Source organism: Mesocricetus auratus, unplaced genomic scaffold (genome assembly GCF_017639785.1).
Source record: "Mesocricetus auratus isolate SY011 unplaced genomic scaffold, BCM_Maur_2.0 Super-Scaffold_100007, whole genome shotgun sequence".
NCBI lineage: Eukaryota > Metazoa > Chordata > Mammalia > Rodentia > Cricetidae > Mesocricetus > Mesocricetus auratus.
The window spans coordinates 7,050,058-7,063,240 of NW_024429191.1; the positions used below are offsets into that span (position 1 = coordinate 7,050,058).

The following is a 13,183-nucleotide window of genomic DNA, read 5'->3' on the forward strand; positions in this document are numbered from 1 at the left end:
GTTAGATTATTTTAGTTGGAATATAGTGGTCTATGCATGCAATCCCGCCATTTAGGAGTCTGTCACAGGAGAATCTTAAATTCAAGGTCATCCTGGGTTATAAAGTCTGATTATATGCCACTTGGTTTTTCTGTCAGCTTGACACAAGCTACAGTGATCTTGGAAGAGACCGCAACAGAGAAAATGAGTCCATCAGATTGACCTGTAGGCAAGTCTGGGGGGGGGTTAATGATTGATTAATGATTAATGATTGATATGGGAATGGTCAGCTCTGGGCAGGTGCCCCTAGGTTGTTTAAGAAAGGTAACTAAGCAAGGCAAAAGGAGCAAGCCAATAAACAGTATTCTTCCATAGCTCCTGCTTCTGTTCTTGCCTTAACTTCCCTGTAGTGTCAGCTATAAACTGAAATAACCCTTTCCTCCCCAAGTTGCTTTTGGGTCTGTTTGTCACAATAATTGAAAGCAAACAAAGACACTGTTTCAAAACTATATAAGAACACACATTTTAAAAAATGAGTGGCCGGGCGTTGGTGGCACACACCTTTAATCCCAGCACTCGGGAGGCAGAGGCAGGCGGATCTCTGTGAGTTTGAGGCCAGCCTGGTCTACAGAGCGAGTTCCAGGACAGCCTCCAAAACAATACAGAGAAACCCTGTCTCGAAAAACCAAAAAAAAAAAAAAAAAAAAAAATGTTAATGAGCCAGGTAATGGTAGCACATGCCTTTAATCCCTGCACTTGGGAAGCAGAAACAGGTGGACAGATCTCTGTGAGTTTGAGGCTAGCCTGGTCTACAGAGCTAGGTCCAGGAAAGCCAAAGCCACACAAAGAATCCTGTCTCAAAAAAAAATAAACAAATAAAAGAGACAGAGAAAGAAAGAAAGAAAGAAAGAAAGAAAGAAAGAAAGAAAGAAAGAAGGAAAGACAAAAAGAAGACAAAAAAAGTTAATGAATGGGCAACACTGTTAACAGTTGAAGATGGGTAACAGGTACATTGGTGCTGCTTATACTGTACTATCTACTTCTATGCATATTTGAAAGCATACATGTTTGGAAGTTCTATACTAAAAAATAAAATAAATGTGTCAAGGAAAGAAATACATCAAGGTCAGTCTAGGCAACATGAGACTCTTGGCACCTCCTACCCTGAGTTTCATTCCCAGGTCTTACATAATAGAAGGAAAGTTATAACTTCCACAAGTGGTATGTTCTCTCTCTCCCTCTCCTCACTCCCTGCCTCTCTCCCTCCCTCCCTCGCTCTCTCTCTCTCTCTCTCTCTCTCTCTCTCTCTCTCTCTCTCTCTCACACACACACACACACACACACACACACACACACACGCACACCTCACATCCCCTCCCCATAGCAAAAAAAAAGTAAAAAAAAAATTAAAAAAAGAAAAGACCCTTTTCTGGTGTGCAGGTATACATGCAGCACTGTATACATAATAAATAAATATTTTAAAAAATGGATCAGTTAAAAATAATTTTTAAGAAATCAATCTTATGCCGGGCGTTGGTGGCGCACGCCTTTAATCCCAGCACTCGGGAGGCAGAGGCAGGTGGATCTCTGTGAGTTCGAGGCCAGGCTGGACCGACAGCCTCCGAAACAGAGAAACCCTGTCTCGTAAAACCAAAAAAAAAAAAAAAAGAAATCAATCTTATTTTCAAACAGCTTGAAGCCTACAAAGCCAATTATGGCAAAAATAATTTTTTTGTTTGTTTGTTTTTCGAGACAGGGTTTCTCTATATTGTTTTGGAAGCTGTCCTGGAACTCACTCTGTAGACAAGGCTGGCCTCGAACTCACAGAGATCCACCTGCCTCTGCCTCCTGAGTGCTGGGATTAAAGGTGTGCTCCACCAACACCCGGCCAAAAGTAAATTATAAAAAAAAAACAAGTAATAGTTTAGGCAGAGCAGTGTTGGCACACTCCTTTATCCCAGCACTCAGGAGGCAAAGGCAAACGGATCTCTGTGAGTTTGAGGCCATCTTGGTCTACAGAGTGAGTGCCAGGTTATACTCCAAAAGCTACACAGAGAAACCAAAAAAAAAAAAAAAAAAGTAAGAGTTAAAAAAAAAAAAAAGCACAAGCAGAAGCAGATTTTATACATCCAGAAACAGAAACTACTCCAAGATAGATACTACTGGTCAGAAGAGATGCATGTTAAGAGAAGAATCTTAAAAGAATTCTCTTCCCACCTAGTACTTGCTCTAGATAAGTGGTAATCTTGGGGAAGCCCTGGCCTCTCTAGCCTCCCTTCCCTGATATAAAGAAAGGCCCATGTGAACATTTTGGTGTCTTCATGTTAGGTCTGCAGAGCAACTGTGGATCTACTGGAATGTACCTTGTCTCCGGAATGAAGGCCTTTCACCTTCCCTCGGATGTTCTTCACCAACTCTGGATAGAAGAACTCTGGGCAGCGTTTGTGATCTGGTTCAAAGAGGGTGAGTGTAATCCGAACAGCAGCTGCAGCTGGCTCACAGTCTTGATGCTGTTCTGTTCCTCCAACTTCCTCTTTCCTGGACTTCTTCAAAAATGCAGGATTCAAAGGACCTGGGAGAGAGGTGAACTGGACCCTGTGGGGCTCCGACATGGCTACCAACAAGTCTTAGCAGGTGTCACAGCATGATTTCTGTTAACATTAAAAAGAAGGGCCACGTCAAACTAAAACAACAAAGATAAGCATTTTCAAAATAACAAAAATAGTTGTCAATACACAAATAAAAAAATTCCTTGTCAAGAAGAATCCATTGATAAATTAAATTTTCCTTAACTCATTTAAGTAAACAGTTGTAAATATAAATTTTTCCTATTTTAGAAATAATTCCACATCAAATAACTCAGGTCAAAATCCTGTGTATTGATGCAGTCAAACTTGTTTTTTCTCATTTCCTTTGTGCCTAGAAAGCCCTTTGTAAACAAACCATATAGAAGAAATCACACAGTAAGTCTTTTATAGATATTCACTTTTAACTCTAATCTAAATTGAACTTAATATGCTCTAAGGTCTAAGGTCTGAGAATAGGCTCTAACTTGTTTGTTCCCCAGTACCAATTACTGAATAAGCTTCCTTTCCCTGCTGATTTGTCATAGACCAAAGCAGACTTCATATACTTATGGTCCATGCTAAAAGTCATGTTATATTAATCAAGTACTTGTGAAATTCTTTAACTAGTACTGCTCTGTCTTGAAAACTCTTATACTTTTAGTATACTAAAATTAAAAGTTAATCTTTATTTTCTTTTTAAAAAGAACAACTAGGGGCTGGAGAGATAGCTCAGCGGTTAAGATCATAGGCTGTTCTTCCAGTGGACCTGGGTTCAATTCCCAGCAACCACATGGTCGCTCACAAACCATCCATAATGAGATCTGGTGCCCTCTTCTGGCATGCAGACATACATAAGGCAAGATGTTGTATTCATAATAAATAAATAAATCTTTAAAAAAAAAACCAATGCACATAAAATAATAACAAGCTAGTAAATAATAACTTGCCGGGCATTGGTGGTGCATGCCTTTAGTCCCAAAACTCGAGAGGCAGAGGCAGGCGAATCTCTGTGAGTTCAAGACCAGCCTGATCTACAAGAGCTAGTTCCAGGACAGCCTCCACAGCCACAGAGAAACCCTGTCTCGAAAAAACAAAAAGTAAATAAATAAATAATGATAACCGGCTTTCAATCTATTTGAGAACAATTTTAGACTCATTTGTGCAAGTTACCCCCAAAATGTGACTGTATTTCACAAAATGCATAATAAATATGAATTCATTCAGGATGATTTGTCTATCTCCACATATATGCATTTACATAGATTACTATGATATAGTCAAAATTCACTATCATAAGAACGTGGTAAAGATCAAATAAGGGAGTAAAACCTACACAAATGAGTTTTTAAAAAAATCATTCTAATCAGGCATGAAGCAGTAAAATAGATTGGCCTGTAGAAAATGATTACCAACACGCACTAGGATACTGGAAATAAAGAACCCTAAAAGAAACTTCCAAGGGTCTCATGACATGGATGAAAAAATTCACCTGACTGAGAAAATAAACCTGAACTGAAAGTTAAAGACTTATAGGCTCCCCACTGAAAGGAAGCACAATCTTACTGTAAGAAATGGATCAGCAAGTTACTCAATTGGATGAAGAAAGTGGCAACCAGATCCTAGTCTTTCAGTCCAGCCAAAATTTTTAAAATGTAACCTCATGTCAGTCCAGGTTTTTAGAGGGCACACCTCAAACCCACATAGCCAGTAACAATACTCCTGTTAGCTATAATAGTCTGTGCAAGCCTTAGCCAGCAGGAGACAGACTAGAGGACAAAGTAAATCACCTACAAACTCTTACAAGTCAGATTTTAAGAAGTTTTATGATCACCACAACATACTATTTTGTTCTTGGGTAGGCCATTTGAAACAATTTAAGACAATCAGATATATTAAAAGTCATGTTAAACTTATGCATTTAATTCCAAATACTTAAGAAAATGTAATTAAGTTCTAAAGTCCATAAAAGAACCTGAATTGCACTTATACAATTAAATTTATGAGTTATGATCTTGGAAAGAACTTACTAGAAGTTCATCTCTTTAGAAATATGAAGTAGCGCCGGGCATTGGTGGCACACGCCTTTAATTCCAGCACTCGGGAGGCAGAGGCAGGCGGATCTCTGTGAGTTCGAGGCCAGCCTGGTCTACAGAGCGAGTTCCAGGACAGGCTCCAAAACAATACAGAGAAACCCTGTCTCGAAAAACAAAAATACAAAAAACAAACAAACAAAAAAAAATGAAGTAGCGCCAGACGTTGGTGGTGCATGCCTTTAGTCCCAGCACTCGGGAGGCAGAAGCAGGTGGATCTCTGAGTTCGAAGCCAGCCTGGTCTACAGAGCGAGTTCCAGGACAGCCTCCAAAGCCACAGAAATAGCATGACTTGAGAAACCAAAAAAAAAAAAAAAAAAAGTAGTAGTACCAGGTAGGGGATTGGTGGCACATGTCTTTAATCCCAGCACTCAGAAGGCATAGACAGGTAGATCTCTTGGGTTTGAGGCCAAGAACTATAGCTTGGTCTACAGATCAAGTTGCCAGGGCTGGAAACCTCCCCCCCACCTCCACCACCAGAAGGAAAAAAAGAGAGAAAAGAAATATAAAGTATCCGAGAGAATTAAGAAAAAAATTACATGTAGTTTAAAATACTTAAGAGAATTTAATCAACCTGGCTTAAATTAGTTAAGAAAATTTAATCTGTTTAAACTGGTGTTGTCTCAAACATTTGTCCAAGTTTTACTTTCACATGCATGTATGCATGTGTGTGCATGTGTGAAAACTTACAGAAGTTGGTTCTTTCATTTCATCATGTGGGTTCCGGGGACTGAATGTAGGTCTTCAGGCTTGGAGGCAGGCACCCTTATCTGCTGAACCATCTTGCAGACCCTCAAGTAATTTTTTGACATATAAATTCTTAAATTTGTAAACAAAACATTAATGAAATTCCACAAGTCTTAAAAATAACTAAGAATGGGCTGGAGATGTAGCTCAGTTGAGTGCTTTCCTAGTACACTGGAGGCCCTTGGTTCCAAATTGCCACAGTGTGTAAACTGGGAATGGTAATATACACCTGTAAATTTAGCATTGTGGAAGCAGAGGCAGGAGGATCAGAAGTTTAAAATTACTCTTGGCTACATAAGGAGTCAGCATGGATTACATGAAACTATCTCCAAATAAAATGACAAAAAGGAAAAAAACACAAACACAAACCTAGGGATTGGTTTTTTTTTGTTGTTGTTGTTGTTGTTGTATTTTTTTTTTTTTGAGACAGGGTTTCTCCGTATAGCCCTGGTTATGAGATTAGGTTTTAAATACTCCGAATGAGTTAAATATTAGAATGCCACAAAGGGGGAGAAAAATTCTTTTTAAAAAAGATTGTGGCTAGAGAGGTGGTGGTGCATGCCTTTAATCTCAGTAGAAGTAGGTAGATCTTTTTGAGTTCAAGGCAGCCTGGTGTACAGAGTTCCAGAAGAGCCAGGGCTACAGAGAAACCAAACCTGCCTTGAAAAACCAGAAGGGGGGGGGGACAGATTATGCAAAAGCCCCTGGATTCCTCTATATCTACAGGTACTCCCAGGGACTGTTTTTGTTCTCATACATTTTAACCATTATACTTTTTGAACAGACTACTGATGAAACAAGAGAAACGTGTATGCTAATTTTATCATTAATTTTTCCTTATTTAATGGCTTTTCTCTTTTTGTTGCAAAATGCAGTTTGATTATCTACAGAAATGAAAACTTTTCTTTCACATTTAATTTTGTTTCCTACCTTATTTCATTAGCTAGAATTAGATAGCTGTCCCCTTTCATTAGCTAGAATTAGACAATGTATCTTTTGCCCTATTCCTTACTTTAATGGGATCACTTCTAGGTCTAGTTGTAAAGATTTATATTTAAAGAATATTCTTAATTCCTCCAAAATTCTAATTTCTAAATTAAGAACACTTACTGGATTTTATTAAGAAATTTTATGAAATATTAAATGGTCAGTTTGTGTTTAAAATAACACACAGTGTAAATCCCTGTAACTAATCTGTGTACTTCTGAGAGCTTGTTTCCAAAGGAAAAAAAAACAGGCTGGGGTCAACCCAAAGCACCCACCCAGCTTCACCCTAAGGCCCCCGGAGCAATTTACAATCAAAGCCTCTATGTGGGGACACTGCCTTGGGGAAATGGGCATGACCTTCCGAGCCGGCACTGACTCAAGAAAGTAAGCTGTAAGTTAAGTCCACGTACTCCCAGCCGTCTGTTCTAGGAGTGCCACTTTCTTACTCAAAAGTCAGGCTTCAACCCCATCTGCGGAAGTTAGGGCGGCCGCCCTGCCCCTGGGTAGCCAACAGTTCCCACTACGCTGTCATCTGTCTTCCAGCTGTCACAACTTCTTGCAAAGTGTGACACTACTTACAAAGGCTAACGCGGGAGGCTGGACCGGACCGCGGCACACACCGTTGTCCACAGAGCCGACGCGGGCCGCAGACGTCCCCCCGTGGCGGTCCTCATGCCGGCCCGGGAGTCCCGGGGTGCGGCGCGGCTCAGCGGCCCGCTCCCGAACGCTGCGTGCGGGCGTGCGGAGGGCCCGCGCCGCGGCCCATGGCCGGGTCCCCAGCCCGTGGGAAGGGAGCCTCACTACAAACCGCCGCTTTCTCTCGCCAGCCGGGCGGGGGTGGGGGTGGGGGAGCGGAGATATGCCAAGTCCACGTCCAAGAAAACAAGTCGGGCGACGCCGAGGACGCTTGGCGCGGACGCGGCTCCGGAAACCGACCGTCGAGCGGGGCGCTCCTCAGCAGGCTGGAACTCCCGCCCCGAGCGCGGGCACGCGGGAAACCAGTGCCTCTCGGCTTGGACCGAGACGGGCTTCCAGGCCGCGCCGGGGTCAGTCAGGGCAGCACCCGAGCTCCAAGACCCGTCCGCCCGGCACCTCAGGGCTCAGGAACGGCCCGGGGCCCGCGCCCGACTAACGGCCGTAACGGAAGCGGCCAGAAAGACTTGAGATGAGTCCAGAGCCCCGGAAGCGAGGTGGGCAGCTCAGTCGGCTTCCTTTCGCGCTAGTCCGGCCGCGCCACCTCCGCCGCGGCTCCTATGGACCGTGGACGCTTCGTTGTCACGAGCCGGAGGGAGGAGGGGACAGGAGCCCGGAGTCTCAGGGCTTCGACGCGCTGAGAACGCGGCGCTTAAGTCACGGGTCTCCAAGCCGCCCAATGAGCGCCACCGGCGCGGTGACGTCAGAGCACCCGTTTGGCGGATGACAGCAGGCCCCCGTCACGTGGTCAGGCCCACTCCAATGGGCGGTGCCGCGGCGACCTGAAGTTCCCGGCTGCCTGTGCGGCGGCGGTGGTTGGGTGGTAAGATGGCGGCTGTGAGTCTGCGGCTCGGCGACTTGGTGTGGTGAGTCCCGGCGGCCAGGGCTGAGGGAAAGACGGCGCGAAGCTTTTTTTCCTAGGTGCAGCGATGGCGACTGGCTTTATTATGCGCTCCTGGTGGCGGAGAGTGGGGAAGACGAGGGGCCGCCGCGCTGCGAACGACGCTTGGGCGGAAGGGGCTGTCCGGTCCCCGGGGGACCGAGGCCGAGGGTGGCCGCGACAATCCGGGCTCTGAACCCCGAGGCCATCCCAGGGGAGGGCTATGGCTCTGGAACCCGGACGCTGGCTGCCAGTGCAGAGAACTCCGTTGTCGCGCGAGTTCCCGAGTCCCAGGGTCTCTCCGGGGCTCCTCTCATAGCAGGAGAGGCTACCTCGCCGGGGACAGCCGTCCAAACCCGCGTCCGATGGGACAGACGTGGGCTCGAGGCCTCGGTTCTAGGTGACGAAATCAGACTGCCTGGAGCTGCCCCATGAAGAAACCGAGGGGAGGGGGCACTTCTCCTTTGCGAGTGATGGCTAGGCGGTGACCAGTGCCTCTTGTTGTGTTCCTTCTGTCCTCGACAACAGCCAGAATCAGGACTGACCATTGTCTCCTTGGAGCTGCGTAGTTTCCCGACCTAGAGGAAGGTTTCCATGATCATTTGTCAAAGGAAGGTTGATCTTGTGGTGAATAAACCAGACTTAGGGGACCTCTGTTTACAGAGAGAACTGTATCCAACCCTGTCACTGGGACGCCCCAGACCACTGGCTCTTAGCTTTTGTTATTCTGTATTCCTTCTCAGTAGAAGAATGTAGAGACCTCGGTGTGGCCGCGTTTGGGCGCGCACATGCACACACACACACACACACACACACACACACACACACACTTCTGTATTTACATGTGTGAGGATCCTCAACCCAGCTGTGGAAGGCCCAGTTTGCCTGCTTTTGTTCTGGCCCTTGAAAGTGCCAGACTAGAGTTATAGGAGTACAAATTGCTTGTTGAGTGGGCTGAAGGAGATGGACTGGCTTTTCCAGGGCAAGTTCTGACTCTGTATTATTTTCTCTAGGGGGAAACTGGGCCGATATCCTCCCTGGCCAGGAAAGGTGAGTGTATTGCTGCTATTAATGGAAGACATCTGAAGTTGAGTTAGGGGTGTGGGTTCTAGAATGTGCTGCATTTCCCTCAGTCTCCACCACTGACTTAAAATGGGCTCATTCACATATGACTTAGTATGTTACCTCTAGTTATCAGTTTTGAAGGTATATCATAAACCAGAGTATTTAATGTGCTGTAATCATATCTTTCATCAGTCAGAGATGACTTGTGAAATTTGTTGTTGTTTCTTATCTTGGAAGTCAATTGTGATCAGAATGTAGCATTGTGCATGAGAAGAAACAGATTCTCCAAGAAGAGAGAAGTCTAAATGTAGGTTAGTGAAAAGCCAAAGTATTTTTGTCCCAACTAAGTTTAAATCTTCCCCTGTTACCATATGTGCTGCTCCAGTATACATCTGCAGAAGTTGACATTCCAGATTTTTCAAGGGGTGATCCATCAGAGCTTTCCAAATGTTCTGGTTTTTTAGTCTTGCTGGCAGTCCAGGATATGTCTGTAGACTCTTTGCAATATGGTGTTTCCTATGCCTGAGTGACCCTTTATTTTCACCATTTCCTGTCCTTAACTCTTGTTGAAAGCATTTTGAAGAAAGTTTCTTTGTTGATCACATATCACATGGGGGTAGGGGTGATATTGCTGCTTGTATACCAGGAGCCATTGCAGTAAAAACTGTATCTACTAAACAGTACACAGTCTGTTAGCTATGGGTTATTTAAGTAATGTTTGCACATTTCTGCGCATCACAATAGAAAAATGCCGGGTATGGGCAAATATGAAGCTTTGGTTTCTTTGTTGTTTTTTTTTTTTTTCCCTTTCCCCCAGCCTAGTTAGAGCTATGGCAAATTACTTTCCTAGTATGTTACTGTGTTATCATACCATCTTTTTCCCTTTTATCCTTCAGATTGTTAATCCACCTAAGGACTTAAAGAAACCACGTGGAAAGAAATGTTTCTTTGTGAAGTTTTTTGGAACAGAAGACCAGTGAGTAGTATTCCCTGAGAGTTCATGTTGCCTTGGGGTACTACTCTGAGTCTGAGCTGATTTGGGAATGTTCTGAGACTCCTTAATTCAGGCTTACTGAAGTATGTGAAAAAAAAATGGCACCTCGTTCTGGCTTCATGCCTAAATAAAAGGTGATATCCTTTCATATCTGGCAAAAATTATTCTGGGGCCAATAGTAATATCCCTCAGGTAAGAACCAAAGTTCATAACTTTCTACATATTATAGGTACATTGAATTAGTTTCTTATATCTTCAACACTTCCTAATTGCTTCTCTCTCTCATCAGTTTTTTAAAAATTGTGTGGCCTTGTCCATGGAACCTAGAGCCTTGCCCAGGCTAGACAAGCCATTGACCACTGAACTACATGCCCAGATGATTTTCTTTAATGACCATGTAGGATGGTCACTGAAAGCTAAGATGTTATTTGATAAAAGTACTTGTTTAGTCCTTACTGCGTCATTGTAATTATAAAACTTTATTTCCCAATATGTGCTGAACTGGAGGAATCTAGAACTGTTATTTCGAGGGTCTTTGATATTACAGAAAACTGTTTAAGAAGTTACACAGCCGGGCGGTGGTGGCGCACGCCTTTAATCCCAGCACTCAGGAGGCAGAGGCAAACGGATCTCTGAGTTCAAGGCCAGCCTGGTCTACAAGAGCTAGTTCCAGGACAGCCTCCAAAGCCACAGAGAAACCCTGTCTCGAAAAACCAAAAAAAAAAAAAAAAAAAAAGAAGTTACACAGAGGGAAGAATGTATATTAACTTGAATTTGCAGTGGCTTAACTCTCCTCAGAACAAGATGATTGTCTGATTCTGTCTAGATAACCTAATTTCTTTAAGCTGTTGTTTTTGTATTATAACTGTTAAAAGAAAAATGTTACTTTTTTAAAATTTGATTTTTCTGCTAAATCTGACACTGATGGATAAAATATTAATTCCTTAAAAGCAACATAAAATATTTTATATGAAAGTCCCTAACAGATTGCTTCACACATTCAGAAGTTTAAGTGTTGGAGTACTCTTCAGGTTTCAGTTTACATAGTATGTTGACCTTCACAATACAGATACACCCTGCCCCCATTTTCTTTTCACCAGCCAACTTACCAGCTTTGTGGTGGCAGTGGAAGATTACTCTGAGTTGTAAGAGCAGAGCCTGTGGAAGAGGGAATTTTGTTCAATGCTATAAATTGAGATTGGACTATAGCTCAGTGGTAGAGCACTTGCCTAGATGTACAAAGCCTTGGGTTCAATCTCCATTCCCACTACTACCCCACCCACCTCAGTAAGGAAGGAAAGTGTTATTGCCATAGACCACTTAAAGAAGATTATCCTGATAAGAAAAACAGATATTGGTTGTATTGAATATGAGTCTACATTCCATAGTGCTAGATGATGAGGGAATTCCTAGGACAGTGAATGTTGTGGTCTTCACCTTTTGAGAGCTCAGTAAGGGAACGAGATTTAATAGTTCAGTGGGGATAGTATGCACAGTAACCAGGGTAACTAGAAAACGATGATGGAAGAGGGCAATAGTAGAGAATAGCAAGGTCTAGGAAAGCTGGAAGACAAGATGGGAAGCCAATTCCAAAGCATGAATAGTGTTTGGATGATCAGGAACAAAAAAGGCAATGTGGATTTTTATTGGGCTGTGGGAAAGATGAGGCTTCTCGTCTGAGATAACTGATGCTAGGGAATAATAGGCAATATTATTAGCCACACTTTAAGGGTGACTAAATGAAAAATTAGACATGTGAATTCATTCAGATTATTTAAGGTCTGAAAACCATTATTTGGTAATTCTTTTTTAATGCTAAAATCCTAGAAGGATATAGTGGTTTCTAAGTATGACACAGAAAATCTGAATTGTATAAACTTAAGTACCTGGTGATAGAGGGCATGTGCTGAATACATACATAATAACCTATTGCTGGTAGGGATGGTATGATTTCTAAACAGTAAGCTGTCTAGCAAGTGGATACAAGGCAACTAGTACCTATAAATGACTTTAAGCCTCTTGATGGAGTCCACATTAAAAAGTTTTCTTTAGAAGGGCTCAGGGTAAAGCTTAGTAGTATAGTATGTATTTAGCATTCATGAGGCCCTGGGTTCAATGCCCAGTACTTCTCAAAAGCTAAAACCCACTGGAGAACTCAAGTACTTGTTTGTTTATTTGTTCAGTGGGCAGTGATAAGGGTTTGCTGCACTGCTGTTGAAGACAGCCTCCTTGGTGCTCAGTGTCAAGGCTGTTTTATTTAGGGATCAGTGTAATATCTCTGGAGGTAAGATCTCCATTTCAGCTGGTGGCCGCAGAGTACTTGGGGTAATAGCTTTGAGTGTATTTGTCTGCCTAATATGTGTCAGATAACTGGCTCTACTGGCTCTTTGATCTAAGCAAGCCATTTCACCTTTCTAAGCCATCATCATGTGGGAATGCTTTGTGAGGAAAAGCAGCATCACTTCAAATATGAAAGGATAGATTTTTCCACTTTTGTACTGGGCTCTCCAGGAAAACTGTGTGCAGTTTAGTTATGTCTCCCAGAGGACCAGATAGAGCTAGTGAAGATCCAGAGAAGACAGGAGAGTAGGGCTCTTTACTATGAGAAAGCAAAACTTTGGGTGAAGCATAGTCGGGAGTTAGGAACCAGCTGGCAGCTAATGACTGTCAAAAGTTCACCTCAAGTGAATTGTTGTATGATTGTCCAAGAACAGCACAAAGACTCCTGTGTGAAGTAGTTAACTTTGGAGGTGATTTAACTGAATGTTTTAGAGAAAAAACTAGTTTCTGAAGAGTAAATATGTCTGTGGCTGTGATGGAACCTTTAAGACTGACATTAGGGATGGGGGTAAGTGTGACCCTGGCTCATCCTATGTTGAAGACTTCATTGATGACTGGATGTAGCCCAGTGAATGAGGCCCAACCATGCTATTATATACTCAGTTACAAAATTGACACATAAATTAATGGAAAATATATGTAATTAATTTTTATTTTAGCAAGGGCCTTTATTGCAGGTACAATATAGCCTCTTGAGTAAGATTATTGATATCTTATGATGGCCCTGGAGAGATGACTCAACAGTTAGGATCACTTATTGCTTGCTCTTTCAGACAACTGGATTTGGTTCCCAGCACCCACATTAGGTGACCCTCTGACTTCCTATATGTACATGGTACAC

General features: G+C 42.9%; 2 protein-coding genes across 11 annotated transcripts in view; one reads left to right on the forward strand and one right to left on the reverse strand.

Moving 5' to 3' along the window:
* The window catches only part of Ubn1 (ubinuclein 1), a 55,478-nt gene extending 47,774 nt beyond the window's left edge, over window positions 1–7,704 (reverse strand). For 4 of the 9 annotated variants that reach the window (XR_005878107.1, XM_040748127.1, XM_040748129.1 and 1 more), the window contains exons 1-3: window positions 6,950–7,704; window positions 5,327–5,428; window positions 2,343–2,630 (exon numbers count right to left, since the gene is read on the reverse strand). Coding sequence is in view for 6 of the 9 variants with exons in the window: in XM_040748127.1 (XP_040604061.1) it covers window positions 2,343–2,591 (249 nt within the window). In the remaining 3 variants the exon portion in view is untranslated. The other 5 variants (XR_005878106.1, XM_040748128.1, XM_040748126.1 and 2 more) reach the window with 4 other exon arrangements.
* Window positions 7,705–7,807: 103 nt separating this feature from the next.
* The window catches only part of Glyr1 (glyoxylate reductase 1 homolog), a 40,559-nt gene continuing 35,183 nt past the window's right edge, over window positions 7,808–13,183 (forward strand). For both annotated transcript variants that reach the window (XM_013121691.3, XM_040748131.1), the window contains exons 1-3: window positions 7,808–7,929; window positions 8,957–8,993; window positions 9,905–9,984. In XM_013121691.3, the coding sequence (XP_012977145.1) occupies window positions 7,892–7,929; window positions 8,957–8,993; window positions 9,905–9,984 (155 nt within the window). In that variant the 5' untranslated portion in view covers window positions 7,808–7,891. The remainder of the gene's footprint in view (window positions 7,930–8,956; window positions 8,994–9,904; window positions 9,985–13,183) is intronic.